Consider the following 27376-nt stretch of genomic DNA (forward strand, 5'->3'; position numbering starts at 1 on the left):
TTTGGAAACAAAATTTATCCCCAAAACTCGAAATTGAGAACCTTTAGAGGCAAACTGATTGCAGATTTGTGTTGCCTCCTTCGAACATTTTATAATATTTTCGGAGGGATTCGAGGTTGTAGATCCGAAATTCAGAATCGATTCTTACTAGGAAACATTTTCTGCACATTCAAAGCACAGGTTTTACACAACTGGAAAGTCTCAGTTGTGGGCATGTTTTACCATTTTACAAGACTCCGATATTGGCCACCAGAGGGCAGACTAATCACTTCCAAATTTTTTCCACAAAAAAGGGAATAACTCAATTTTGGGAGCTTCTAGAGAGGAACTGATTGCAGAATCGGATTCAGAATCAAAAATTCTTTATAAAATCAAATTTTGAAGTCGATCTGAAAAAAAAAATTTTTTTGGCGAAAAAATATCCAAGGTTATAGTCTTGGTTTTTCCGAAAAAATCGACCGATCAAATTCGAACATTTTTTGATAGTTTTATGAGGATTCGAGGTCGTAGATTCCGAATTTGGCATCCATTCCCACCAGAAAAATTTTTCTACACTTCAAAAGCACAATTTACACGCAAGTGATATGCCTTAGCTTTGAGGCATATATACCCATTTTTAAGCCTCAGAGTTTGGCCACCAGAGGGCGGGTCGAACGTCGAACCTACTCAAAATTCCTCTCACAAAAACTCAATTTCGGAGGATTCTAAGGAGGAATTGATTGTGAATAGGAATTCAGCAAGAAAAATTCTTCATAACAACCAATTTTGAGGTCGATCTGAATCGAAAATTTTTTTTGGCGAAAAAATGGTAACTTTGGTTTTTCGATAGAATTCGAACATTTTATAATATTTTCGGAGGGATTCGAAGTTGTAGATTCCAAATTCAGAATCGATTCTTACTTGGAAACATTTTCTACACATTCAAAGCACAGGTAGGGAATATGTCAATTTTGGGAGCTTCAAGAGAGGAACTGATTGCAGAAACGGATTCAGAATCAAAAATTCTTTATAAAATCAAATTTTGAAGTTAATCTGAAACAAAAACTTTTTTTGGCGAAAAAATATCCAAGGTTATAGTCTTTGTTTTTTCCGAATAATACGACCGATCGAATTTGAACTTTTTATGGTGTATTTAAAGGGTTTCGAGGATGTAGATTCCGAATCAGGCATCGATTCCGATCAGAAAAATTTGTGTACACGTGTAAAGCACTATTTTTCTACAAAATTTTCAATATCTCAGCTTTGGGGAGTGTTAGGAAGAAACCTATAATAGGTTAATATTCAGAATCGAAAATTCTCCATGTTATCATACATTGAATGTCTTCCGCAGCCAATTTTTTTTCAAAAAAATTTTCACAAAACGCTCTATATCTCAGTTCACAGTCTTCCTAGGAATTATCTGAATACAAATCGGTATTAAGTATCGAGATTTCCCCATTATATCAAATTTTGAAGTAAATCAGGCCATGAACTCTCCTAGTAAAATTTTCCTAAAATGATTTTTTTCTAAAACTCGGTGGTGTCATCTGCAGAGAATAGCTCAAACCAAATTATGGTGAGGAGGGACGCATACAGGATTCTATACGTGTTTGGTCGAGAGGATAATTAGTTCAATAAAATACGAATAGATGGCTTATAGCCAAATTCTATACAGATTTGAATTTAAGATTTTTTTTAGAAAAATTGACATAATTTGAATGTCACCAGTTCTGTTTCAGGCCTGGTGTATACACCTATTCCTTTTTAAATTATTTTTTTTTAGACTAGTAGTATTCAGCTTGGATAATTCATCAATATATGAAGCTGTTATTTAAGGTGTTTCAACATTGTAGATTTCGAATTATACATCGATTCTCACCAAAAAAGAATGTCTACCCATAAATGACTGAAAAATATTGTAATTAATTGTTGTATGAAATGAAAATACTTTTTGTTTGTATTGTTTTTATTGTTTTTCTTTCGAATGATAAGATGGAAAAGTTCGATGACTGCATGACTTTTAGGGACAATGTGAGATGTTTATCAGTATAATGTATAATGCGGCACCTTCGATAGTGGTTTCTGAGTGAATTACATTTTCATTTGGTACTTTTTTTCATTTTCATGATAAAATAGGTCATCAATAATAAACTAAAGTTCATTAGATGATCGACAAGAATTCTCACCCTTTCTTAGGGAGCTTAAAACCTTTTCTTCGTTAATATGATGAAACAATCGTGTACCAAAAACCCACAATCACTTCTAAAAACGGAACCGATGTAATACATTCGTTAGAAGTCAGATAAAACAGATAAGTAGATAATATTTTCAGGTGACAAGTGCAGCTTCATTATATTCAGGTCATAAACATTTGTTTCTGCCTTTTTAATAGTGTAAATAAAATATGGTTCAGTTCAAAAGGTCTTGGGTGTTGTCAACTTGTTTTCTATCTGGAGCTGCCAGTATAATTTCTTTTGTTTCCCTTTTCACTCAAGGATGGATAAACTTTGATGGTCGATTTTCATCTCAGGGAGATAGTGACAATACATTATCAACGTTCAATTATGGTCTTTTTGGCGGAACGTACTATCAGCGATATGGAAGTGAGATAGCTGTGGACATTACAAGTAATGTATTCATCTTTCTTTTTTTTTTTCGTGCAGTGTAATAAAATATTTCAGAGTTACAAGTTTAATACTCAAAGTAATAAAAGTGTACCTATGTATTTCCCGAGCCTTGGTAATGCAATGTAAATGGTAATTTCAGCAATATGCCATAACTTGGGTTCAAACTCAACGGTTCATGAGTTATTGAGATTCTTATGAAAAAATTTGTGGTTACGAGGACTCACTTTTTTAATATTTCTGCAGAAAGAGTTTTTTCCCGAAAAACCTTTCTCATTTTCGATTCTGCCAATACGTAGTATTATAAGACTGTTTGCAGTTTGGACCAAAAATGTACAGGGTGTTTATGAGAAGATCATGAACTTGGACAACCCAAGATTTTCAAATTACAACCTAAATTTTACGTATAAAAATAAGGGAGGTTACTTCAGCAAATCCTGTACCTAAAATAAAAACTTTAAGATTATCGAGGAAGAACTTGAAATGAGGAACAATTTCTAACTGGGTGGAGTAGTCTGTGACTTCCGGAAAACTTAAAAAGAAACTAAAAGTCGATGTTTCGATAACTAAATTTCTTGAAATGTAATTAATTATTCGTAATTGAAAATTTTATTGGTTTATGGAAATTAAAATATTTCAGGAAGAAAGCTCATTGTCTCGAATCCCAACATGCAAATTTGTGATTAGTTTTCCATAAACGTCTAATAGAACTTATCAGTGAATCACCCTGTATAAAGAATAACCATTTTAAGCCCTGTACAAAATGTTGTCATCAGAACATTACCATCGAAAATTTAAGCAGCATATCAAAAACAAAAACCTTATATTTTAGAGGCATCAACAAATTCGATCCATTTGAAAAAGATACTTAACTAATTTAAGTTATATCAGTATATCTTTTGAAATTGGTCACCCTGTATATTCCATCTTTTTGACCAGGTAAAAGATGTGAAACTTCATGATTTTTCGCTTAAACAGCAGAGAATTGAATATCGGAAGCTGCAAAGGAAAAGCAGGTAACTGAATAACGTTTTTGTTATTGTCAGAAGACCTTAAAAAGTTTCGTATACTGGCAAACTTTCTCTAGCCGAAAAATTTGGTATATAGTATTTCCAAAGGCACTTGACCAGCAAGAAAACAAATGAGGAATTTTGTTTAGTTCGCCCAGTTTTGGGAAGTCTTTGGGTGACAAAATTCTTCCTAGAATTTTACAACAAAGGTTTTTTTTAGTGTGGTCTAGGTACCAGCAAATATTGCCGTTATAAATTACAGGATTTGGTTCTAAGTACTTACTTGAAGTTTTTATTCGGTTTTTTGAGATTACTTTTTCAATAAAACATTCCTTTAATTTTCCTATTGCTTTCAGTGACTTGTGCTTACTCTCATAATATATGCGCTCTTCTCTGCGCAAAAAATTCCGATATGAGAAGTAAACTATTGGATGATTTATATGATGGAACATTGACTTCTTGGAATGTAAGAGAGTGTCCACAAACTACTTCATTGACGGTACTAAGGGAAAAAGAGATGAAAGTGAGGACTGCTAGATTAATATATGATTCAAAAGGTTAGTCTTTCTTCACTATACCACTAAGACTAAGCAAAGGAACAGTTTGTATTTACCTTTTTCAGCAATTAAAGATTATACAGGGTGTTCCTAAATTGGAGGTACAAAGGAATGAGGGATTCATTTAATAACATGGGCTTATAAACACTTAGTGTTTTTTGTTGTCCTACTTTTTGCGATTTATTAATCTGAACTACCGATTGGTTGAATAAGTACCAAGACTTATAATGAATTTATTCATTACAGCCAACTAAGTGGATATTTATAATAATTTGAATTTTCCTGATGATTACTAGAGAATTGTTGTAGTACTGCACTAAAGTTTCTTTTTACATTTTTCTAAACTACCAGTGGTCCATCAAAAAAAAGTTCTGGAAGACAGAAGAGGACACTGTTCCAGACAAAATATCTCCAACAGGGTGAATTTTGCGAATCTACATGTTTGCATCCAAAATTAGCATATCACATGATGAAAACTTCAAATTGGAATATCTATGCCGAATTTAAGTTGATTAGTAAAACACATTTTTTGGCAAAATTCGATTTTATTATTCAACATAGTTCCGATACAGCGAATTCTTTTGAAGTCTGAAAACAGGAAAAAGTCGCTGGGGGTCAGATCTGGTAAATACGGTGAATGCAGAAGCAATTCAAAGCCCAATTCATGCAATTTTGCTATGTTTTCATTGATTTGTGACACAGCGTATTGTCTTAATGAAACAGCACCTTTTTTTCTTCAAATGGGGCCGTTTTTTAACCATTTCATGCTTTAAACAATAACGCTATATAATAATCGCTGTTAGTGGTCTGGCCCTTTTGGAGGTAATCAATGAATATTATACCTTGCGCATCCCAGAATACTGACGCCATAACCTTGCCAGCAGACTGTTGTATTTTTCCTCACTTTGGATTCGGTTCACTCAGCTGGTACTAACTAAAAATCATATGTATTTAATACTAGCACCGCCATCTGTGCATCAGACCAGGGACTTTTCAATTGGCCTAATATCTTGGGAAGGAAGGTGCTATGAGAAAAAAACTGGGGAAAAATCAAACTTTAACTCCCTGTATCTCGAAAACAAAGTGTTTGTAGGCCCACGTGGAATCATTCATTTTCATTTGTACCTATAATTTAGGAACACCCTGTTATAACTACTCTGGTTTCTGTCTAAACATTCGCTGTTGGATTAACAGTAGGTTTAATGTGCCTGTGGAACACAGTAACAATGCCAAATACCTCTTTTCCTCGAAATAAAAAATTTCAGGGATTGTTAACACTAATTTTTGTTTCAGAGGAAAGAATATTCCTTAATGCCTACGCCTATTTGTTTACGGTGATATTCCTTATAATATCATGCCTACTAGGTGTGTTCAGCGCGGGAATATCGGTATGGAATACCGCTTCTAATCCTATTGAAGTATATTTCAACATTTTCGGTCTTTACATCTACAACGGTGTAGCATTTGGAAGTTTGCTGATTGCTGTAATGATTTGGGGGATCATGTTTTGTAGTACTTTGGCCGACCACCCTGGATTCATCTTATCTATTATGGGAACATTACTTACTGATGGAGTGTCACTAGGATGGTCCTACTGGTGAGCGATAAACTTTTTTTAAACTGATAATATTCTTATTGTTCTTTCTCATTTTCAATACAAAGTTGATTGACAATTTTTCTCAAATATCTCTAATTGAACTATGTAGAAAATCACCTGAAACGTTTAGGTGTTTCTAAAATGTTTCGATGTCAAATTCAAATCTTGCCGTGAACACAATAACACTTCACTGAATAAGTAACGGGTGTTTTTTTTCGAGGTATATAACTTTCAGTTGGAATTACCATTCAAGATGGCGACCGATTCAACAGCTGTGAAGTGATTTATTCTCAATTTGGTTTGTCAATTTATCATGAATAGACTGACGCCTGAACAACGCTTGCAAATACTGCAATTTTATTTCGAAAATAATGGTTCTGTGCGGAATACGTATCGCGCACTACGTCCATTAGCGATGAAGCGCACTTCTGGTTGAATGGCTACGTCAACAAAAAAAACTGCCGCATTTGGAGTGAAGCTAATCCTCAAGTGTATGTCGAAACACCGTTACATCCAGAAAAACTGACTGTTTGGTGCACTTTATGGGCTGGTGGAATCATTGGTCCGTACTTCTTCAAAAACGATGATGGCCAGAACGTTACAGTCAATGGTGATCGGTATAGAGCCATGATTACTAACTTTTTCATTCCTGAATTGAACAACCATGATGTCCAGGAGCTGTGGTTCCAACAAGACGGCGCAACATGTCACACAGCTTGTGTCACAATCGATTTATTGAAAGACACGTTTGGTGACGTTTTGGACCTGTGAATTGGCCTCCAAGATCTTGTGATTTAACACCGCTAGACTACTTTCTGTGGAGCTATGTAATGTCATTGGTCTATGCGGATAGGATAAGCCACAAACCCTTGACCATTTGGAAGACAACATTCTCCGTGTTATTGCCGATATACGGCCACAAATGTTGGAAAAAGTCATCGAAAATTGGACGTCCAGATTGGACTACATCCGGGCCATCCGTGGCGGTCATATGCCAGAAATCATATTTAAGATGTAATGCCACAAGATTATCTTGCGGATAAATGAAATTTATGTCAATCGAATAATCCGTCGTTGTTTTATTACAATTTAAAGTTCTTTAGCTCTAAAAAAAACACCCTTTACAATCTCTCGAACATTTACACTTACAAAAAACTCAAACGCTATTGCTTTCAGTCAAGTCTTGCCAAAATATTAATTCTCATTTTGTTTTCAGGATCAATATGGCCTCTCTTTTATTATACGCTACTTCAATAGGTTTGCTGTATTTTAGAAGTGTCCTCCTATCAAGGGAACCACAATTGAAAGTGGAAATTGAAGACAACGCACCAGCTGGTATTCTTTTGTTCTAGAGTAACAAAAATAATTTTGTGATAATTTGATGAAATATAAGAATTATTTATTAGTTTTATTTCGAATCATTTTTTCTCCTTGATTATCTCTTATGTTTACTGTCTTTCATATATGGAACACCCTGTGTTTTATTGAATGAATGAACCCAAGTTCGTTCGAAGTTTCGTATTCTTAAAACTTCTTCGATTCCTTCGATCTTTCTGTAAATTGTAACTCATCTTTATACAAGGTGTTCCTATATTGGAAGTACAAACGAAAATGAGAGATTTCTTGGATAATTTTGAGAAGAAAAAGTCTTATAAACAGCAAACGCTTTATTTTTGGGATGCAGGGTGTTAACATTTGATTTTTTTCTGTTTTTTTTTCTCATAGCACCTTCCCTTCACATGATAGTTAACTTAAATTTCGCATAGATATTCCAATTTAAAGTTTTCATCATGTGATATGCTTATTTTGAATGCAAATCTACAGGGTGATATTTTATCTGGAACAGTGTGTGCTTCTTTCCTCCAAAACTTTTTTTCGGTGGACCACTGGAAGTTTAGAAAAATGTTAAAAGAAAACTTTAGACCAGTTCTGCACTTTTTGGTTTCTTGTAGTTTTGCCGTATCTGCTACCGATTTCGAGAAAAAATTCAAACAATTCTCTAGTAATCATCAGGAAAATTCTGATTCTTATAAATATCCCCTTAGTAGGAGTAGGCTGTGATGAATAAATTCATTATGAATTTTGGTATTTGTTCACCCAAGCTGAGATTAATAAAGATTCGATAAACTGGTATAATCATCACAAAAAAGTAGGAGTACAAGACTACAATACTCTGTATCTCATTTGCGGGCCCATGTTGTAAGGACTTTTTTTTTCTTGAAATCATCCAAATGATTTCTCATTTTCTTTGTATCTCCGATTTAGGAACACCCAGTATAAATAAAAAACAAAGAGAAAAAATCCACAGTTTTTTGCAAAATTTCATGCTAGTAGCTCATCAAATTAATAAAAATCCAAAAAGAATATATAAAAAAATTAGTGAAGCACTGACGTGATGTCATGAGCTTTTGAGCGCACGTTCTTTCATGTGGCAATGGTCTCCAAGGGTGCAGTTGGCGAATGAATGAGTGAGAGCTTAAAAGCTCCCGATTTTGATCGATAAAAATTCAAGCAAACTTATGCTGGTTGTATTATTGTATGGCCCCCTGGAAAAATCGTTGTTGGGACGCCCATGTAGAAGCGCAGTACCCGTTCTTCAAGAGGCATCGAACGCGAACTGAATTGAAAGAAGTTGCCATCAAGGTTGTAAGAGAAAGTTCCATTATTCACTATTTGTGATTAATATAGCCAGGTTAGTCATTGTAAATTTTTATTTTTCGACATAAAACCTTCTAGTTCCAAAAAAAAATCAAACGGTGTGTATTTGTCTAACCGTGAAGTGGTGGAGACTGTACGAATGCCAAAAATGACAAAGAAAAATTGAAGAAAATGAAATATTTGTGGATTACCATATGCGCATTACATGCATGCATTTTTGGTGAGTACAAAGAAACAATTATTGTACCTCATTAGTTTCTGACAGTTTTGTAGTCAATATTTGAGAGTTTCAAAGGCGGATTGGTCGTGAAATCATTATAGTGTGAACAATTTTTTTTTTAATCACAAACTTAAATCTTTTATAGTTGCTAGCAGATTTTTTTTTGATAATCATGAAATGTTGTGTACATTTTTGGACCCTAGTACCTCTACAGAATTATTTCACCAAAAACATTAGTTCCAAGCACAAGAATCGATCTTTCTTTATTTCAAAGCTAGTATAATTCACAGAATATACTTTTCCACCAACAAAAATATAAAAAAAATCATGTACCCAATTTTCTTCGTTCTTCAACCTCATCAAAAAGGCAGAGCGATAGCTTGATCAACTCTTTAAAACCTTATTGGTTCGATGTTCTAGAATTTCTATTAAATTTCAGTTAGGAGTCAAGAAGATGAAGGCCCTTATAAAGGGAAATACCTAGGAAAATTAAATTCATACCATCACCAAGTTTCTGGCGATATTTATGTGATAGATGAGTACTCTATACTCTTGTCAGAGTTCAGTTATGATGGCAATGGGGCAGATACCTTCTTCTGGGCAGGTTCTTCCAACAGACCAGGTCCTCAAGGCTTCATAGTGCCTGACGAATATGGCCAGTAAGTCAGCTTATACTTTTTTTCATAACAACTTATAGTTTGATTACAAATCTTTTTATCTTGCAGCACAAACGTTTTAGAACGTTATTTGAACAAAGACTTCACACTATCACTGCCAGACAAAAAGAAAATCACAGATATAAGATGGTTTGCTGTATATGACATCTGGAGTCAGAACACATTTGGTGACATATATATTCCTGAAGAATTCGAACCACCCAACATACAAAACGTTGGCCAATTAGTTGGAAAGAAAAACAGTGTTTCTTCCGGTGACATACAGATTCTAGATGCGAAAACTCTCCGAATAAAACACTTCAAGTATGATGGCAAGGCTAAGGAAGCTTATTTCTGGGTTGGAGTAGGTCCACAACCTGGACCAAAGGGCTTCATAGTACCAGATGAAAATGGATAGTAAGTTGTGAAGTGCTCAATTATTGTATCCATGCTAAACAGGAAGTTTTTACAGCTTGGAACCAATAAGAAGCTACAACGAACAGACCATAACTCTAGAACTGCCTGGAGATCTCACAATTTTCACCATTGATTGGTTTAGCATTTACGATCACAGCACCAATGAAAATTTGGGTTCATTCATAGTACCAGATGGCTTGAACGTACCGCCATCTTTAGTCAAAATAATTGTAAGGCTGACTCCATCATTTTCCTTTAGCTAGAACATCTAAGTCACATTTATTTTCCTATGCAGAGTCATAAGAATGAGCTCCCGAATTGTCTTCAACTCCATAAAGACTTCCAAGTTTCTTGGGAAATTTTTGGTCCACAAATAACCATACAGTTGGCTGGTAATATTGCAGAAGATGAGTATATGTCTTTTGGTATTTCTGGATCAGATAGCCAAAGCCAGATGTTGAATTCTGATGTTACAATAGCCTATATAGATGGTTATAGAGGTTTTGCAACTGATTATAACATTACAGCCCTTACGCCGGTAAGTACATTATGATTTTCTCTCATTTTTTTTTAATATTTCCGTTTTTAGTGCGTCAAAATTCTGGGTCAATATAAAGGAGTCTGTAAAGATGATTTGGTAGGTGGTCAAGACAATAACCAACTCCATACAGCTGTCAGAGAAAATGGAATAAATATCATCACTTATCGAAGATTCCTGATATCTCGTGAGTAGCAACTCTCTTGCTGTTAGTTACGTTTCTATGCAATTAAGACGCCAGCAAAATTTGAAGAAGTTTGATTGACCTTCAATTGCCTTCGATTTTGAGCTAAAAAGAGACTTTTTCAGCGGACAGTGGTGACAAGGAATATTTAACCGAACAGCCTATATACATAATATGGGCTCTAGGGAAATTAGATAGGAATAAGGAACCAGCTTTTCATGACAAATATCCCAAAGCGAATATCTCAATAATGGTAAACCCTAAAGAGCCTACAAACAATTGTTTCGCGTTCACCAGAGATGAGACAGGAAAAAAGAACAAAACAGAAATTTGGGAGAAGGGAGAACTTGATGGTAAAGCTTCCAGAATCTTCAACGCCTACCTTGGTCCATCTGGTGGTCTGAAAGGATACCAAGGTTTAACAGGTATGAAAAGATGTATAACGTATGTCTCAACTGACCTTAAAACTTTTGAGACACGTTATTTTTAAGTTTTCAATCATCCTTTTTTTAGGCCAACCTGCGACAGCCTTATCCTTGTATATAAATGGTATGCTAGTGCCTGAGATTTGGTTGAGGAGAGGTTTGACTTACGCTTTTAGGGTTTATGGTGGTAACAACCCACATATGGCAGAACTGTACCATCCCTTGATAATAACAGATGAGCCACATGGTGGTTTCGATAAATTAACTGATGAACAACAGTCTAAAATAAGGGTTCTAGCTGGAATTGAATATTCTAGAAGAGGAAGACCAAGGCCCACTTCAGGTAAATATAAAGGGTGTTTTTTTTTGAGCTATAGAACTTTAAATTGCAATAAAAAAACGATGGATTATTCGATTGACATGAATTTTATTTATCCGCAAGATTATCTTGTGGCATTACATTTTAAATATGATTTCTGGCATATGACCGCCACGGCTGGCTCGGATGTAGTCCAATCTGGACGTCCAATTTTCGATGACTTTTTCCAACATTTGTGGCCGTATATCGGCAATAACACGGCGAATGTTGTCTTCCAAATGGTCAAGGGTTGGTGGCTTATCCGCATAGACCAATGACTTTACATAGCCCCACATGAAGTAGTCTAGCTGTATTAAATCACAAGATCTTGAAGACCAATTCACAGGTCCAAAACGTGAAATTAGGCGGTCACCAAACATGTCTTTCAATAAATCGATTGTGGCACTAGCTGTGTGACATGTTGCGCCGTCTTGTTGGAACCACAGCTCCTGGACATCATGGTTGTTCAATTCAAGAATGAAAAGTTAGTAATCATGGCTCTATACCAATCACCATTGACTGTAACGTTCTGGCCATCATCGTTTTTGAAGAAGTACGGACCAATGATTCCACCAGCCCATAAAGCGCACCAAACAGTCAGTTTTTCTGGATGTATCGGTGTTTCGACATACACTTGAGAATTAGCTTCACTCCAAATGGGGCAGTTTTGTTTGTTGACGTAGCCATTCAACCAGAAGTGCGCTCCATCGCTAAACAAAATAAAATGGATGTAGTGCGCGATACGTATTCCGCACAGAACCATTATTTTCGAAATAAAATTGCACTATTCGCAAGCGTTGTTCAGGCGTGAGTCTATTCATGATGAATTGCCAAACTAAACTGAGAATAAATCACTTGACAGCTGTTAAATCGGTCGCCATCTTGAACAGTAATGCCAACTTAAAGTTATATACTTCGAAAAAAACACCCTTATTTATAAATGAATGGTTTTCCAATGAGAGGTACCACTTTGATATTAAATAAAATCATTGGATGTTTATTTCATTGTAAAAGGACACAAAACTTATTTTATTTCTAGCTGGACCATTGTGCCTTGCTCGACATGCAGAAGACAGAGACAGAAGGTTAGACGATGATTTTCCTTCATTTAAAAAATTCAATCGTTCATTGGTCTACACCTGTGAAAAAGGCGATCCTGCTATTTTAGAATTTACGCCAAATACATCTTGGCCGGACATTGTATATTATAACTCATTCACGCAGTCCAACATGGGATGGAAAATCCATATAATAGATACTTTTTCAAGTTTTTCAAGGTCGACTGGAAGTAGAAGAACCTCATTAGCTTGGAGTCTTTTGACGATAACTTTCTTGAATTTTTACTTTAAATGATTTTTTTATTGTTATATTATTTATTTGATAATTCTAATTTGCTGTGACAAAAGTGAAATAAAAGATTATAAATAATTTAAATTAGTTGTTTTTATCGTATTATCCTTTTATGTATCTACCTTATTCATAATTATATGAATTATGTGCACCTGAATTCGTCATACACTAGGGTTTATTTGAAATAAAGATAAAATCGAGTAATAACAACAAAATTCGAGTGCTTCCATTCGATTCGGATCTATATGCGTTGTGATAAATCAAATAATAGGGATCAACATAGATCTAGATAAAAATAACAAAATCGAAAGTTCAGTTAGGTTTTATCCTCCAGAGCTTCCCACATTCCTCCCATAATGATAAAACTTATAATTGGACTAGCCAAATACATTATTTTCATCTTCAATTTTATTTTTGTGGTAAGATTATACAATGAATAACTCACTTTCAAGAGTGAGCCACTTGATTTTAAAATTTTTCTAGATTTTCGGCGCATTGTTGATACTGTATGGCCTTTTACCTATTGTAAATGGAGGTTATGATAGCTCCTATGGCAAGATTGCAATTGCTGTTGGTACATTGGTTTTTATTATATCCTTTTTAGGATGTTGTGGTGCTGTTAGAGAAAACAAGAATCTTCTTACCGCAGTAAGCAATGAACTTCTAAAACTGACCTAGAAACTCATACATAAGATAATAACTATTCAAGTTGTCATTTAATCTTTAACATGTTTATTCTTTTCAATTAATCTTGTGTGTAATATTGATGATTAATTAATTTAACGATATACAGGGTGTTTCAAAAAGTTTTGTTCTGATTTCAGCATGCTGCGATCCTCTTCGTTTTATTCTTAATACAAATGTTGATAGTTATGATAGCTATAGCGGAAACTAGCGACACCAAAGGAATAGATGATAAACTCGACAAGTTCATATATTCTCAAGACAAGCACCGCATTCAGTACATAAGAGAAATCGAAAAATGGGTAAGGAAAATGAATGTTCTATATATATTTATAGTGAAGAATAAAACAAAACAGTACAAGCGCTTGATCCGAAGCTTTTGCCTGCTCGTTCAATCTTAATTTATGCCCTGCAATCTGAATATTCAATAAAAAACATAAATATATGATGAGTCATTTACACCTTTTGGGTACACCCTGTGTATTTCCGAATCATTTGAGAATGTAGCTCTAATGTAGCCTAATTGATATGGTATCGAAAAAAAATTCGAAAATTTCAGCTCTTTACCATAATAAAGAGTCGCGTCGATTGTGAAACACCCTGTATATATTGAGCATAGAAATGAATACATAATTCCCTGAAAATTCAAATTTTTTTTTCAATGACCTATAGGTTGACACAGTACGGCGAATAATTTCTAAAATATTGAGCTTTTTGAAAAAAATTTTTCGTAATCTAGTGGGATGATCCTCAAAAAAATTTGCATAGGCTTTCATTTCGTTATTTTATTTTATAGTTAGGTACAATATGTTTTATCTCAATCGAATAAGTGTTTATCGAACGCACTTTAATAGTAATTTACGTAACAAGTCCGGGAAATAGGGTTTTTTTGGACGAATAGACAAAATTCCAGGACGAGCGTAAGCGAGTCCTGGAAGTCTGTGAGTGCAAAAAAACCATTTTCCGGCGTGTTGCGTACAATATTTTTTCGGCAACCGTGTAGAATAACACTATCGCTGCTGCTTTCCATATTTTATTGCGATTGCGATAAAAAAACATGCAAATTTTTGACAACTAATTTCATATGAACTGTCAGCCGTTATCTCGGTTGCTATGGATTCTATGATTCTTTTCCGGCCTAGTCCGGGAAGTACGTACTTTCCGGACTAGGCCGGGAAATGCTACTTTCTCAGAGAAAAAGCGTCCGGGAAGTGAGCACTTCCCGGACGGTTGCCGAAAAAAACTTTTTTCGAAAGTTATCTTTTAAAGCCATATTCGGCTCAAAATTTGAAAATTATTATTGGCATGAGCTAAATTTCAAAAAATTTCAGCTTGAATGTTGTGGTGTACGAAACTCAACGGATTACACCAATAGAGGAATGCCCTTGCCTGGATCTTGCTGTGGTGAGTCTGAAGATGTGGACTCAAACAACCAAAGGACGTGTACTCCTGGCATTGAGTACAAAGATGGATGTGGACCGAAATTGAGAAACTATATTGATGATAATTACGAATATATTAGCTTGATGGTTATAGGATCTTCAATATTTGAGGTAAGGTTCAGAGAGAAAGCTATATTTTCAAGAAGAAAAGACAATTTTTATTCATGTTTTTTTTTTTAATTTGCTTTAATAAGTAGGTATACAGAGAATAAACGTACCAAAGATCATGAAAATATAATATAGGGTGGTTCGAAAGTTATGGGTAATTGAAGAAATTGACAAAATCAATAGAACACTCTGTATCTTTATTATAAATAGAGATAGACCCTTCAAATGTTATTCTGACTCGCCAAAGTGTCCTCTATCTACCCATAGCTTCCGCCCATTTACCAATGAATCAGCCTGTATAATTATAATAAATTAAAAGTACACAAAAAAGCGAAAAATCTAAATTGAAGAAGAAACCAAAAATTTGTGAAAAAAATGTTGGACAGCAGTTATTTCAAAATAACAATCCTAAAAATTGCTATACCTAACTCAAAATAGGTTTAAAAGAAGAAGAAAATAGTACAACAATGATTACGGCTGTAATAACCTATTCTAATTGCAGATATTTGGAGGAATTTTCATATTGTGGACAAGAGATCATCTTGGACGACGTTAAAATGTTTTCCGAAATCGTAAATGACAGTGGCGTGTCTAGCATTTGAGATATAGGGAAGCTGCTCCACCTTTATTTCGATATTTGAAATGTTATGTGGAATATATAGAAAACATAAACACACATTCAGTTATTAAACGAATAATTATAAAAATTTTTTTCTTTTCGCATGTTTTTTGTTATAATAGTCTGTATATATAGGAATACTATACAGCTAGGGTGCTCCTAAATTGGGCGTACAAAGTAAAATACGAGATTTCTTAGATCCTAAAAACATGAGCCCACAAATGCTTTGTTTTCGAGGTACAGGGTGTTTCTTGTAGCCCTACTTTTTGTGATGATTATACCAGTTTTTCGAATTTTTATTAATCTTCGCTATAGATTGGGTAAATAATGTACCAAAACTTAAAATTAATTTATTCATCACAGCTCACAAATTGAATCTTTATGATAATTTGGATTTTCCTCAGGATTACTAAAGAATTGTTTGAAATTTGTTTCTGGAAATCGGTAGCAGATTCGACAAAACTACGAGAAACCAAAATGTGTAGTTGTAGACCAAAGTTTCTTTTTGAATTTTTCTAAATTACCAGTGGTCCACCAAAAAATGTTCTAGAGGAAAAAAGAGGACACTGCTCTAGAAAAAATACCACCCTGTAGATTTACATTCAAAATTAGCATATCACATGATGAAAACTTTGAATTGGAATATCTATGCCAAATTTAAGTTGAGTAGGTATCTTGTGAAGGGAAGGTGCTACGTGAAAAAAGTCGACAAAAAAACAAACTTCAACACCCTGTATGACGAAAACAAAGAGTTTGTGGGCCTATGTCTATAGAACATTTTGTTCTTAAAATTATCCAAGAAATCCCTCATTTCCTTTGTACCTTCCAATTCCCTGTATGTATGTTGATTAATTTATGTTGACTGTTCAAATCAGAAAGCTCATTCTCGAAATTTGGTAATCCCCACAAATATCTCCAAACCAAACAAATCACAATATCTCATACTCACAAAAAAATGAATTTTGGGATAGAGCTATTTACAATTACTTCTTTTCTATTCAAACATTGATGCTTGTAGAAATCAAATCCATTTTCATCGCAAATATTGGGATCAGCGCCATTCTCAATCAAAAATCTTATTATTTCTTCGTTCAAATCCAGAATAACTGAAAAACATCTGTATCACAATTTGTTCAATTCGAGTCGCATGGTCGGTACATTTGAACAATAGTGCGTTGAAAAAGGATGCTTTTGAATTGGTACCCGCTGCAATTTACAGAGGGTACCTACAGCTAGGTAATTGACCTCACAATTCTTAGAAATTTCGAGATACCTACATTCTACGAACATTCTCAGAGTTTTTAACGGGTATAGATGAAAATACTTTTGGCCTGAAACATTTTGATGAATTCAACTGAATTTTTGAATGATAGTTTTTCCTTCCTTCAAAGTCGTTGTAGAAATAAGCAAATTCTAGTAGAGACCTCTAGGTGGAAAGCATAAATTTAATTTAATTTTGAGTTTTAAAAGGCTGCAATCAATTCGATTAGCTCAATACAGATATTATATTTAATAAGGGCGTAGAAATGTGGGGTACTGAGGGTAATTACCCCCTACGATTTCCAAAATATAAAATTTCAGAATTCTCGCGAATATGAAGAACGAACATTTTTCCATAGAATGAACGAATAATCATTTTACTTTCCTTTGAAATCGACCCGGCAGTAAAAAATTGGACCCTTTTACGGTTCATGAGTTCATTATCGCTTTCAAGATGAGTACTTTTATTGCACTACGAGCAGGTTTTTGTCCGAGATTTATTATTTTCCTTTATCTATCCGCTTTCTCGGCATCGCCCCTTATACGCGAACTGGGATTTTTGCATTCGTCATCGGTATACATTTACCCGTTGTTTTCAGTTTTTTGTATCATTTCCTTCACAAAATTTCAATTCTGTAGTTATCAAAAAATCTGAACTAAAACTGAATAATTCGCATCGAAAATTGTCTGGGCTGTTTTGTGCAATTTATTGTGTTTCATTCAAATTGCAATTTATTTGTGAAGATATCAGTTTTGAATTGACTATATCTACATCCTAAATGAAAATGATAGATTTCTCGGATCATTTAAAGAAAAAAAGTCCTATAACATGAGTCTGCAAACGCTTTGTTTTTGAGATACAGGTGTTTTCTCTCATAACACCTTCCCTTCTCAAGATATTTAACTCGAATTGGCATAGACGTTCCCAAGAAACTCTGGTTCAGTATATTACATTTTTTGGTTTGTTGAAGTTTCGTCGTATCTTTTATCGATTTCGAGAAAAAAGTTCAAACAGCTCTCTATAGTAAATCTCAGGAAAATTCAAATTATCATAAAGATCCGGATAGGTAGCTGTGATAAATAAATAAATTATAAGTTTTGGAACTTATTTACTAACTCTGTAGCGAAGATTAATAAAGATTCGATAAACTGGTTAAGCATCACAAAAACTACAAGACTACAAGAAACACCCTGTATCTCGAAAACAAATCATTTTCGAGTTCATGTTTATGGACCATTTTATTTTTGAAATTATACAAGGAATCTCTCATTTTCCTTCGTAACTCCAATTCAGGAATACCCAGTATAAGATAAGAACAATCGATTGGTAATAAAAAAATTATTTCGAGTTAATACTCGAAATAATTTTTCAAACTTCATTATCAAACCTCTTTTTCTCAAATTATAGATATGAGTAAACAATGTCGTCAAAAATTTTTTTTTCCTTTAACCCCCAAGAAAAAAACGATCTACGCCCTTGTTCTTTTCCGCATATTTGGAAGTAATGACAAAAGTCGGTTGTTATTTACCTGCTCTAAGTAAAGGTGTCAATCCGTTTTTATCCCTTGGGTTCACTTCCAATCCCATGTCGACAAAATAACCAATCATCTCAAAATTTTCAGAACTCACAGCATAATGCATTGCTCCCAATCCGTTAATATCTACAGCACGTACTGAAGCACCTTTACTAATGAGGAACTTAGTTAATTCGAGAAAACCATAGGAAATTGCAACCAACAACGGGGTTTTTCCAGAATGCATCAAAGCTTTATTTATGTTACCACCCAAATGAAGCAATAGATTAACCATTTTGAAATCGTTCTCCGTTATGGCCTGGATCAAAGGCGTGTTACATTTCTTGTTTTCTGTTTCTAGGAGCTCAGGTCTAAAAAACCAATTACGTACTTGTTTCTCATTAAAAAATTAAAACTAATATCATTCATGAGAGATAACAAATAAATATTAGTTAGGAATACATTAGATATAAGTGCTATATTTTCAAATTAAAAACTAAGAAAACTATACTAACGAAGATGCTTATTTGATATCCTCCAAGATCATAAAAAAACTACAAACTTTAGAATAGTCTAAATAAAAATTTCTAACCAATATTGAGCCTATAATCATAGAATTTCCATATTCTATACATTGAATTCTATTCTAGTAATTTATTTTGCTGTTGATTATTGATGCTTCTTCCATATATGGTGGGGGCGCTACCCAAATAATTATTTGCTTCGGGCGTTAAAAACTGCGCGCGTCGCCCTTGAAAGTAGGATATATAGGGTGATTCACCGGAATGGCCTATTAGACATTTATGGAAAACTAATCATAATTTTGTGCTGAAAATTTGCATGTTGGGGTTTTACTTCATTTAAAGTACTTATTTAAGGTATAGGGTTTCTTTAAGTAACTAATGATGTAATAATATACTGGGTATGCCATTTGAAATAAGAAAGTAGTTGTCTGTTTCCGGTATTACCGGAAGTTGTAGATATTTGAAAATAACTTAGGGAAAAAGATCATTGTCGGAAACCACAACATGCAAATTTTTAGCACAAAATTATGATTAGTTTTTCATAAACGTCTAATAGGCCATCGTGGTAAATCACCCTGTATATTTGCGTAGTTTCCATAAGAACTGCGCGGGATTAAATCCACGAATGAATCGTAATTTGAAATTGCTGCCTATCCCCAATAATATTTAATTTTTTTATAAGATCTTTTTCATTAATAATATAACCAAGAAGTGAAATGTCCACATTTTTTTACCTTTTCATATTCACATATTTGAAATCAGTATTAAAAACAAACGTACAGGAACCCATTTAACTTATTGAATCAAGTGATGTGCCACAAGTATAAATTAAAAGCTCCAAATGAGGGTCATATTCATTTAAGGATATTATTGATTAGTGTTAATTAAAGAGAAAATTTTCTATATTCACCTTTACAAAGTAACACTCATTTCAATTTCACTTTTTCGAAAAATATTCACCGCATCTTTACGATTTTTCTTATTAGAAATATTTACCTCATCTTTATAATTTTTCTTATGAGAAATATTTACCTCATCTTTATAATTTTTCTTATTAGACCAAATTTCTGAGAACGCATTGCATTGAATAGGTGCCTTGTAGTATATGAAATTCCTTCACTAGTTGCACTTTTGAAAGTATACCACTCAGAATTCGCTGATTTTACCCTGAATGAGTAAACTTCACAAGGGGCTAAATTTTCTACAATATATGAAGTGCTGTACCCTCTGCAAATTGGGAACGATTATATATTTCACAGAAAAATTAATTTCAAACTAGGACTCTATTCAATATCACAAGCTAAAAGGGTAATTTACATGCATGTACCCTTATACCAACATCACCTGTATAATGTAGTCCACTCTTTGAAAGCATTCAAAATTTGGAGGCAATATTCACTTTCAACTTCATCCTTCCACGAAATTAATAAACTATTTTCATTTTGTTGATCAGTTTTAGCAAGAATCATCATAAAAAGTAACTATTTTATTCCCCCATCTACTTTAGGAGTTAAAACAGTAATAGCAACTTTCATTGATCAAACAAATCTGAATAATCAATACAAAGTTGAGTCTTGAATCTAGTGCAAACAGGAAGCGAATTTTTCATAGATAAAATAATGCAAAATAAACCAAATGCATTCAATACTTACAAAATGTTTTTGGAAAAGTATATGCATCTTTAAAAGCAATTTATCTCACTCAATTTTCGAACAACTTTGAATTTAGAACGTTAATTCTAAATTTATTAATGGTTGAATTCTCAGTTACATTACGATAACGAACACTTATAAGAATGTAAAAAGGAAGCTAATTTATTGAGCTAGGTAGGCATTTTCCAACGAAAATGCTATATGATTTAAATAAAATTCATATATAGAAACAATACTTTAATGGGAAAAGTTCAAATCAAAACATATCTATTCATCAGTCATACGATAATAAATTTCAAAATTGTTGCATTCAATAAAACTGCCTCGACCAATTTTAATAAAACGCAATGTATAAAAACTACTTTAATGAGATTAATTATTTACAAAACAACCAAAAAATCTTGGAATAAATTACGAAGAAACATGAATGACTTTTCACGAAGATTAATTTCACAATTAATGGAATTTTAAACAAACTAATGGAAAGTTTGTTGAGAGAACTATGTGAAAAACAAATACTCAGTATAAAATAAGATACATTCTGACTTAACATAAAATGAAATTAATAACTAGGTCTGTTTTACTTCTTATTAGCTTTGTTTTTCACTGGAGTTTTGCCTTTTGTGCTATTTGTTGTTTTGGCTTTTTTACTTTTGGGTTCTTCGTCTTCTTCATCTTCCTCCTGTAATAGGGATATTTGCATGAACAATTTTAATCCACACAGTTAAATTTGAAAGAACGTAAGTTATAACTTGCAAGCCCAGTGATCTCGAGAAAAAAACAAAAGTTTTGGAAAGGAAAAGTACCAAGGAAAATATTCAACACAGGATATCAGGAACTCAATACTCTAGGATTGCATTAATAAAGCAAATATTAATCGAAAGGAATATTGACAACTGAAAAAGTTAGGTTAGGATAGGGTTATATCAGGATTTTCTCAACTAGCTACACTCCAGACAACACGTTCGTTCTACACAAATTTAGATAATGCAGTTTAAGTTCTTAGCAACATTCACTTGAATTATTTACTGAAAGATTCAGTTCAAATTTTCATTTCCTTATTTTAATGACTTACAGCGCCTTCCTCTCCTTCTTCATCCTCGTCCATTTCGTCAATAACCTCATCCATTTCATCGAATTCTTCCATTGATGAACCGATTAAATGATGGCCAATAATATGTACTGGACCACTACCTTGCACTAGAGTAAAAGTAACTGGAGGATCAGGGAAAGACAAATCCAATAAAACTTGGTTGTTTGGTCCTCCAGCTTTAAGTGTTGCTACTGGAATTTTAACATGATCTTTCCATGTCATAGCTTCAACTTGGATAACATTTACTTCTCCTTCTGTAGCTTCAGGTCCTAGTAGAGCTTGTTTGATAATTAGTTTGTGGCCCCCATTGAAATCTTCAGAGGCTTTGCCTTCGGGGTCCCAAACTTCGCTAGATTTAGCACCTTTGAGAGTCAGAGCTGCAAATTTCAAATATTATTCAAGCAACATTATACATTACGAAAATTCGGTAATGGCGCGCAAAAACCGGCATCACAACAAAGCATAATTTTCATTTTGAGGAAGATTTACATTGAAAATACAGTCAGAAATGTATAAAACAAATGTAATTTAAGATCTACATACCATAAAAGTATTCATCAGCCATCGTTTCTTTGGGATGTTAACAGATTATTGAAAAATTTGCACGTGATGCAACAGAAAGTTATAGAAGCTTCAACGGCGAAGAACGAGAGAATTACCAAGCACTGATAATGGCGTACGAATTGCTATGGCGCGTAGAAATCTGCGTTTGCGCCAATAGGCAAAAGGGGGAGGGCAATTCTTTTTCTTTTAAGAATTCTGCGATTTGAAATTTTTATTAGAAGCCCTAAGCAATTTCTGAACTATTTCTAAGGAAATACATATGATATTCAAAAAAAAAGTATTTTAATTCCCGCAGCATTTATCAATTTTATTTTCATAACGAAAAATTGATTTGAAATGTAAAATGTCTAACATTCGGTGTTTCATATCATAGATTATAACAATATTTTCTCGTGGTGGATCATCCTTATTGGTTGAATTCAATAATCTAATATTATGAATTAATAAATCATTGGTTCAATTTTTGATTAACCTATATATAATTCAAATATGCAGTAGATCTAGATCTATTACAAATTTCTTTGAATCATATTGGGCAATTCTTATTATGAATTTACAACTATTATTTTTACTATCTCTATTTTCTGTTACATTAATTTTATGTGATAATGATAAGGATGAAGACGTTTTCATTCCTGATTCGGAATGGAAAGAAATAAAGGAAGGTATGGATTTTACTCTTGTAAACTGTTGCACAATATTTGTATGAATTATTCCATACATTCAATTCTAGGACAAAAAATTCCAGCCGGTCTTCATGTCAGAATAAATCTTGCAACAGGAAAGAGGGAAGCCAAGTTTCCTGATGATGTTGTCCAGAAAAAACAAGCATTGGTTATCACTGACAATGATCACTTGAATGAAAAACTTGAAGATTCATTCAACAATAGAATTCCTATAGCAGAAATTAAAGAGTCTTTGAAAAAAATTAAAAATGATGCTAATAAAGATAATTTGGGTATTTTGAAAACTAAATATCGAAGCTATGATGAGATTAAGAGGGAACTAGGTCATCTTCAACTGACTCCTAAATTGGATTCAGAGGTCATCAGAGAATTGATATTAGATTTCAAAGAAGAACTGGGTGGAACAAAGAACAATACAAGAATGAAATATATACTTGAGGATTTGGAATATCTCTCCCACCAAATTGATAATGCAATAGAATTCATAAATCAAAATGGTTTCAAGATTTTAATTTACAATAATTTAAATCACACCAATTATGAAATAAAAACCATGACATTGAGACTTATGAGTTCTTTAATGCAGAATAATCCAAAAGTTCAGATTCATGCATTAGAAACAGGTTGTGTAAATGAACTTCTCAAAGTGCTGAATTTAGAGAAAAATCCTGAAGTAAAATATCAAACTGTTGGAGCTTTAAGTTCAATATTAAGGAGGTTTCCATTAGCCCAGAGAAAATTTTTGGAAAATGGAGGTTTAACTGTATTCTCAAAGATAATTGAGGAAGGCGACATTAAAATTAATGTGAAATTGGTCACACTTCTTGTAGATTTAGTGAGCGAACATCAATATTCCTTGAAAAATGATGAAGAGGCTTTAAAACAATATGAACTCATCGGTATAGAAGATAAGTTGATTGAAAATAATTGGTGCTTTTATGTTAACAAATTACTTTATTCTATTGTTACTGCTGATGAAGACAACCATGATTTTGTTGAGAAATGTTTGAAGTCGATGAGTATATTGAGAGAAAAATGTGCCATTGGCTATGATACAAAGATACTGAACTATTTGTACCAAAAATATAATAAGTTGGGCTTGGATGATATTGATGAAGATGAGGAATATAGTTTGAGTAGCTATTTTTCAGAATTGAAGGATTTGTGTCATGATTTAATGAAAATTAATAAATCAAAACAAAAGACTGAACTCTAATGCATATTTTTTTATTTCCTTGATCAATTAATTACAAAAATTATTTTTCACATCTAGGCGAATATATTACTCGAGTGTTCTTTGGAGTACACTTCATTTAAGGATGGTGGGTACGTTTCTCTTATAATAAATTTAAATTAAGGGTTGAATATAATTCGAGCTTATTTTTAAAACAATTACAGTTGTTCAATATGAATCAAATTCACATAATGAAGTTTGTATCGGAAATATCACTGTAAGAAATAATCATGCAGAAAAGTTCAAACTTCAGGGACACTTCCGATCTATCTGGGCTTTACCGCATTCTTGGTATTCTTGCATTGACATCCACATCTGTTGGAAGGTGCCAATGGATGCTAATATCGAACCTCCTACCCAAGCACCAAACCGCCTCTCTACGGTCCCATTGGCAGCAATCATTTTCAGTCTCATAGATCCTGGTGTCCTTGACGAGAGGTCTTTGCTGAGTCTGTCGCTGAATCCCTAGATAATAAATATCTAGAAGTGATTTCTGATTGAATTAAATTTGGGGATTTGTTACCTGTACAAGGGAATTTCCTCCCGTTAAAACTACTGAACTGTAAAGGGCTGGACGAATGTCCACATCACACATTCCTGCGCTAGTGGCGGCTGTAACATTTTTCCAACAATAGTTAGTACTATTCTTATTAGATTTGTATAATAAAACCAACTATTCAGGGTTAGAACTATCTAGAGGGCCACTACAGCGATATCGAAAACCGTTAGAAAGACAGGGTGGCTTAAATTACAAAAAAGTTGCGTTATTTAGGGATTAGTGTGTTGGTGTTAAAAGATCCGAAATATCTCCATTGGTTCCAGAGATATCTCGAAAAAACTGAAAATCAAGATTTTCTTCTTTTTCTGTATAACTCATTTGTTTTTGGAGATAACTTCACGAAATTTGGTTTATAGCCATTATCCAATATAGAGATTCTAATGGTGTCATCAGATTTTTTCTGTTTTCCATTGTTTCAGAGACGCGATAGTAAAATTTAATTTTTTTCTTATGAAATATCTCGAGAACCATTGGAGATATTTAGGATCTGTTAACACTAACACACTAATCCCTAAATAAAGCAACTTTTTTGTAATTCAAGCCACCCTGTATCTCTAACGGTTTTCAATATCCCTGTAGTGCCCCTCTTAATAGTTCCAACCCTGTATAAACATCAATTTCAAAAAAGGCTGAACTGTCATTCGAAATTATTCCATAAAAGATTTTCCAATAAGAGGTATCATTTTGATATTCCAAAAAAAAACTGCGACATTTTAAAGAAAACAAAGGATGTTTATCTTGAGAGGAAGATATGCCTCAACGATGGAAAATGGAAATGGTGCTAATTGATCATGTATTTTTTAGTGAATTTTAATAATTTTTTTGCGTTGTTGAAGCATATATCGTACCATTTTTAGTGTTGGCGTAGTTTTTACTTGTCAAATGTCAAAAATTGACAGCCTCAAGAGTGTCAACTGCCCAGATGCTATTCAAAATTAAACCCCTCATCGGAAAACCCTTTGTTAAAATTCCCTGATGGCATATCACTGACAAATTTTTTTGAATTACATACCAATATATCCCGCTCCAAGCATGGCATGATCGAATAATCCCTCGGCTAGCTTGAATCTTTCTGGGCCAAAATCTTGATGATAACCTGTTGGGAATTCATGATGTACCATAGGAATACTAGCAGCGACTCTTTCATCATATGGAGATTCAGAAACCTGTGTACAATATCGAAGATGTTTTAAAGTGTTTACTCAAGTATCAGTCTGTGATAGCCAGGTGAAAAACAGTAAAATACAATACCTGTAAAACACTTTGTTGGAAGTCTTGTACAGTTTTTTTTGTCATATAAGTCATCCAACTATTTGTTATTTCGAATGGAAATGTCTTTTTTGTATATCTTGGCTTGTCCTTATCCCTTATAACCTCTTTGTTCGCTATCAATACAGAAGGAGTTAAATCAATTCCCAAACTTTCAAGCATTTCTCTAGCCCTCAGAACTAGATAATCTCCACCTTGAAAAACACAAGTCAAAACATTGTATAAATATGATTCATTTTTATCCGGCTTACCCAAAGGAGATTTTACAACTGCATTAGAAATGACATAACCATCTAATACTGGCACAGCTGAAGTGTGAGTAGCCCCACTATCAATAACAAGAGCTGTTGCTCTGCCATTGGCAAATGCTGCTAGAGCTGCATTTTTTACCAGATAAAATGCTGGTACTTTGTACTTTTCAAACATAATCTCAGTTAATTTTTCACGTTTTTGTCGTTGATTCCAAGGGGATTCGGAAAACAGAACTGGATGAAAATGTGATTCAGATTGAATGATCTGAAATAGATTTACGCTTTAAAAAAGGAGGAGAGTATTTTCGAGTTTATTCGCACCTTAGAATAAGAATAGTCCATCATTTTTTCAAAATAATCCCAGTTTTCAATCATTCCGTCTTTCATATAACTATGAAGTTCCATATTAGGCCTTGGTTTATGTAAGTATATGGTATCAATATAGTGTTTCCATGCTAAAATTCATCAACAGCATAGGATTAAAGTGAATTCAATTTTATTTGGGATTTTTTTCAATTCAACATTGCACTTTCTGAACTCACATGAAGGGGTAGAGGAAACATTGCTGTCATCTGCTTTTGCTTCTGGTTCTAATTTTATTTGTTCCGGTGCTACTCCAATAACTGATGGTATTTCAGCTTTTGGAGTATCCTCTTGAGCATATCCTACCCGAAGAGAATGATGCCCGGGATCGAAAACCAAAGCTCCAATTTCATCGCCCCCATAAAGCATCCCACTACTCATTTTTTTATTTGTATATTTTACTGGAGTAGGCAAAACATAAACGCTTATTTTCTTATAAGCTTCTACAAATTGAGGTTAACGAAAATTTGTTTATAGTTTTGACAGTATTGACATTTGTAAGTTTAGGTTCCAAAACAATCAGTTGGATGAACAAAACTATTACAAATTGAAACAGTTACTGAACTTATAGAAATGTTTTGTTATCCGAATTGTGTAAAAATGAAGCCATTCATTGCTTTTTTTTCTATGGAGGTGCGATAATCAAGGGTGTTTGTTCCATTATTCAGATATAAAGCGTCCTTGTGTATTATTGGTTGCCAAGATCTAAAGTCTTCAAGTGGTGATTCCACCATTTGTTCATATCATTATTGACTGGTTTATTTTCATCAGTGATAAATTTGAATCTTTCAAGACAAAATATTAAGTTACCAATCGTTCAGGGATTTACATTTGTTTGTTCTCATAAACTAATTCATAAGATTAAATATGAGGTGTTAATATAATACTTGAATTTTTTTTTATTTTGTTGTTTGAGTAAAACTTGTATCATTTTATTAGGTATGTTTATGAGATTGACAAGATGAGCCTCAACCCTTTTTT

At 33.5% G+C, this 27376-nt stretch overlaps 7 protein-coding genes across 9 annotated transcripts in view; 4 read left to right on the top strand and 3 right to left on the bottom strand.

Moving 5' to 3' along the window:
- LOC123680316 (ankyrin repeat-containing protein DDB_G0279043-like) overlaps positions 1-18786 on the bottom strand; it is a 79820-nt gene extending 61034 nt beyond the window's left edge. The window contains exons 1-2 of one of the 3 annotated variants that reach the window (XM_045618149.1): positions 18216-18786; positions 16285-16532 (exon numbers count right to left, since the gene is read on the bottom strand). In XM_045618149.1, coding sequence (XP_045474105.1) covers positions 16372-16532; positions 18216-18495 — 441 coding nt within the window. In that variant the 5' untranslated portion in view covers positions 18496-18786 and the 3' untranslated portion in view covers positions 16285-16371. Of the gene's footprint in view, positions 1-16284; positions 16533-18215 lie in introns of those variants that run through there. The other 2 variants (XM_045618150.1, XM_045618151.1) reach the window with 2 other exon arrangements.
- On the top strand, positions 2312-7178 carry LOC123680313 (clarin-3-like). The gene is made up of 4 exons (XM_045618146.1): positions 2312-2606; positions 3970-4170; positions 5464-5767; positions 6984-7178. Exons 1-4 carry the CDS (start codon positions 2384-2386, stop codon positions 7117-7119), a joined length of 864 nt encoding a protein of 287 aa, XP_045474102.1. The 5' UTR covers positions 2312-2383; the 3' UTR covers positions 7120-7178.
- LOC123680312 (protein Skeletor, isoforms B/C) lies at positions 8405-12653 on the top strand. Its single transcript, XM_045618145.1, has 9 exons — positions 8405-8645; positions 9085-9304; positions 9371-9718; positions 9774-9948; positions 10014-10256; positions 10308-10443; positions 10566-10865; positions 10954-11208; positions 12263-12653. Exons 1-9 carry the CDS (start codon positions 8597-8599, stop codon positions 12574-12576), a joined length of 2040 nt encoding a protein of 679 aa, XP_045474101.1. The 5' UTR covers positions 8405-8596; the 3' UTR covers positions 12577-12653.
- Positions 12834-15514, top strand: LOC123680314 (leukocyte surface antigen CD53-like). The gene is made up of 5 exons (XM_045618147.1): positions 12834-12992; positions 13057-13221; positions 13398-13559; positions 14589-14810; positions 15310-15514. The coding sequence occupies exons 1-5, from the start codon at positions 12930-12932 to the stop codon at positions 15361-15363; spliced, it is 666 nt and encodes a 221-aa protein (XP_045474103.1). The 5' UTR covers positions 12834-12929; the 3' UTR covers positions 15364-15514.
- Positions 18787-20600: 1814 nt separating the features above from the next.
- Positions 20601-22174, bottom strand: LOC123679608 (nucleoplasmin-like protein). The gene is made up of 3 exons (XM_045616977.1): positions 22013-22174; positions 21452-21846; positions 20601-21058 (listed from the first exon to the last, which is right to left on the bottom strand). The coding sequence occupies exons 1-3, from the start codon at positions 22032-22034 to the stop codon at positions 20957-20959; spliced, it is 519 nt and encodes a 172-aa protein (XP_045472933.1). The 5' UTR covers positions 22035-22174; the 3' UTR covers positions 20601-20956.
- Positions 22175-22390: 216 nt separating this feature from the next.
- Positions 22391-23939, top strand: LOC123679606 (nucleotide exchange factor SIL1). Its single transcript, XM_045616974.1, has 2 exons — positions 22391-22698; positions 22767-23939. Exons 1-2 carry the CDS (start codon positions 22581-22583, stop codon positions 23933-23935), a joined length of 1287 nt encoding a protein of 428 aa, XP_045472930.1. The 5' UTR covers positions 22391-22580; the 3' UTR covers positions 23936-23939.
- Positions 23931-26877, bottom strand: LOC123679607 (actin-like protein 6B). Its single transcript, XM_045616976.1, has 7 exons — positions 26575-26877; positions 26354-26487; positions 26033-26297; positions 25764-25975; positions 25525-25678; positions 24477-24565; positions 23931-24418 (listed from the first exon to the last, which is right to left on the bottom strand). Exons 1-7 carry the CDS (start codon positions 26774-26776, stop codon positions 24203-24205), a joined length of 1272 nt encoding a protein of 423 aa, XP_045472932.1. The 5' UTR covers positions 26777-26877; the 3' UTR covers positions 23931-24202.
- Between the last annotated feature and the right edge of the window lie 499 nt (positions 26878-27376).

Source organism: Harmonia axyridis, chromosome 5 (assembly GCF_914767665.1).
Source record: "Harmonia axyridis chromosome 5, icHarAxyr1.1, whole genome shotgun sequence".
In the NCBI taxonomy this organism is placed as follows: domain Eukaryota; kingdom Metazoa; phylum Arthropoda; class Insecta; order Coleoptera; family Coccinellidae; genus Harmonia; species Harmonia axyridis.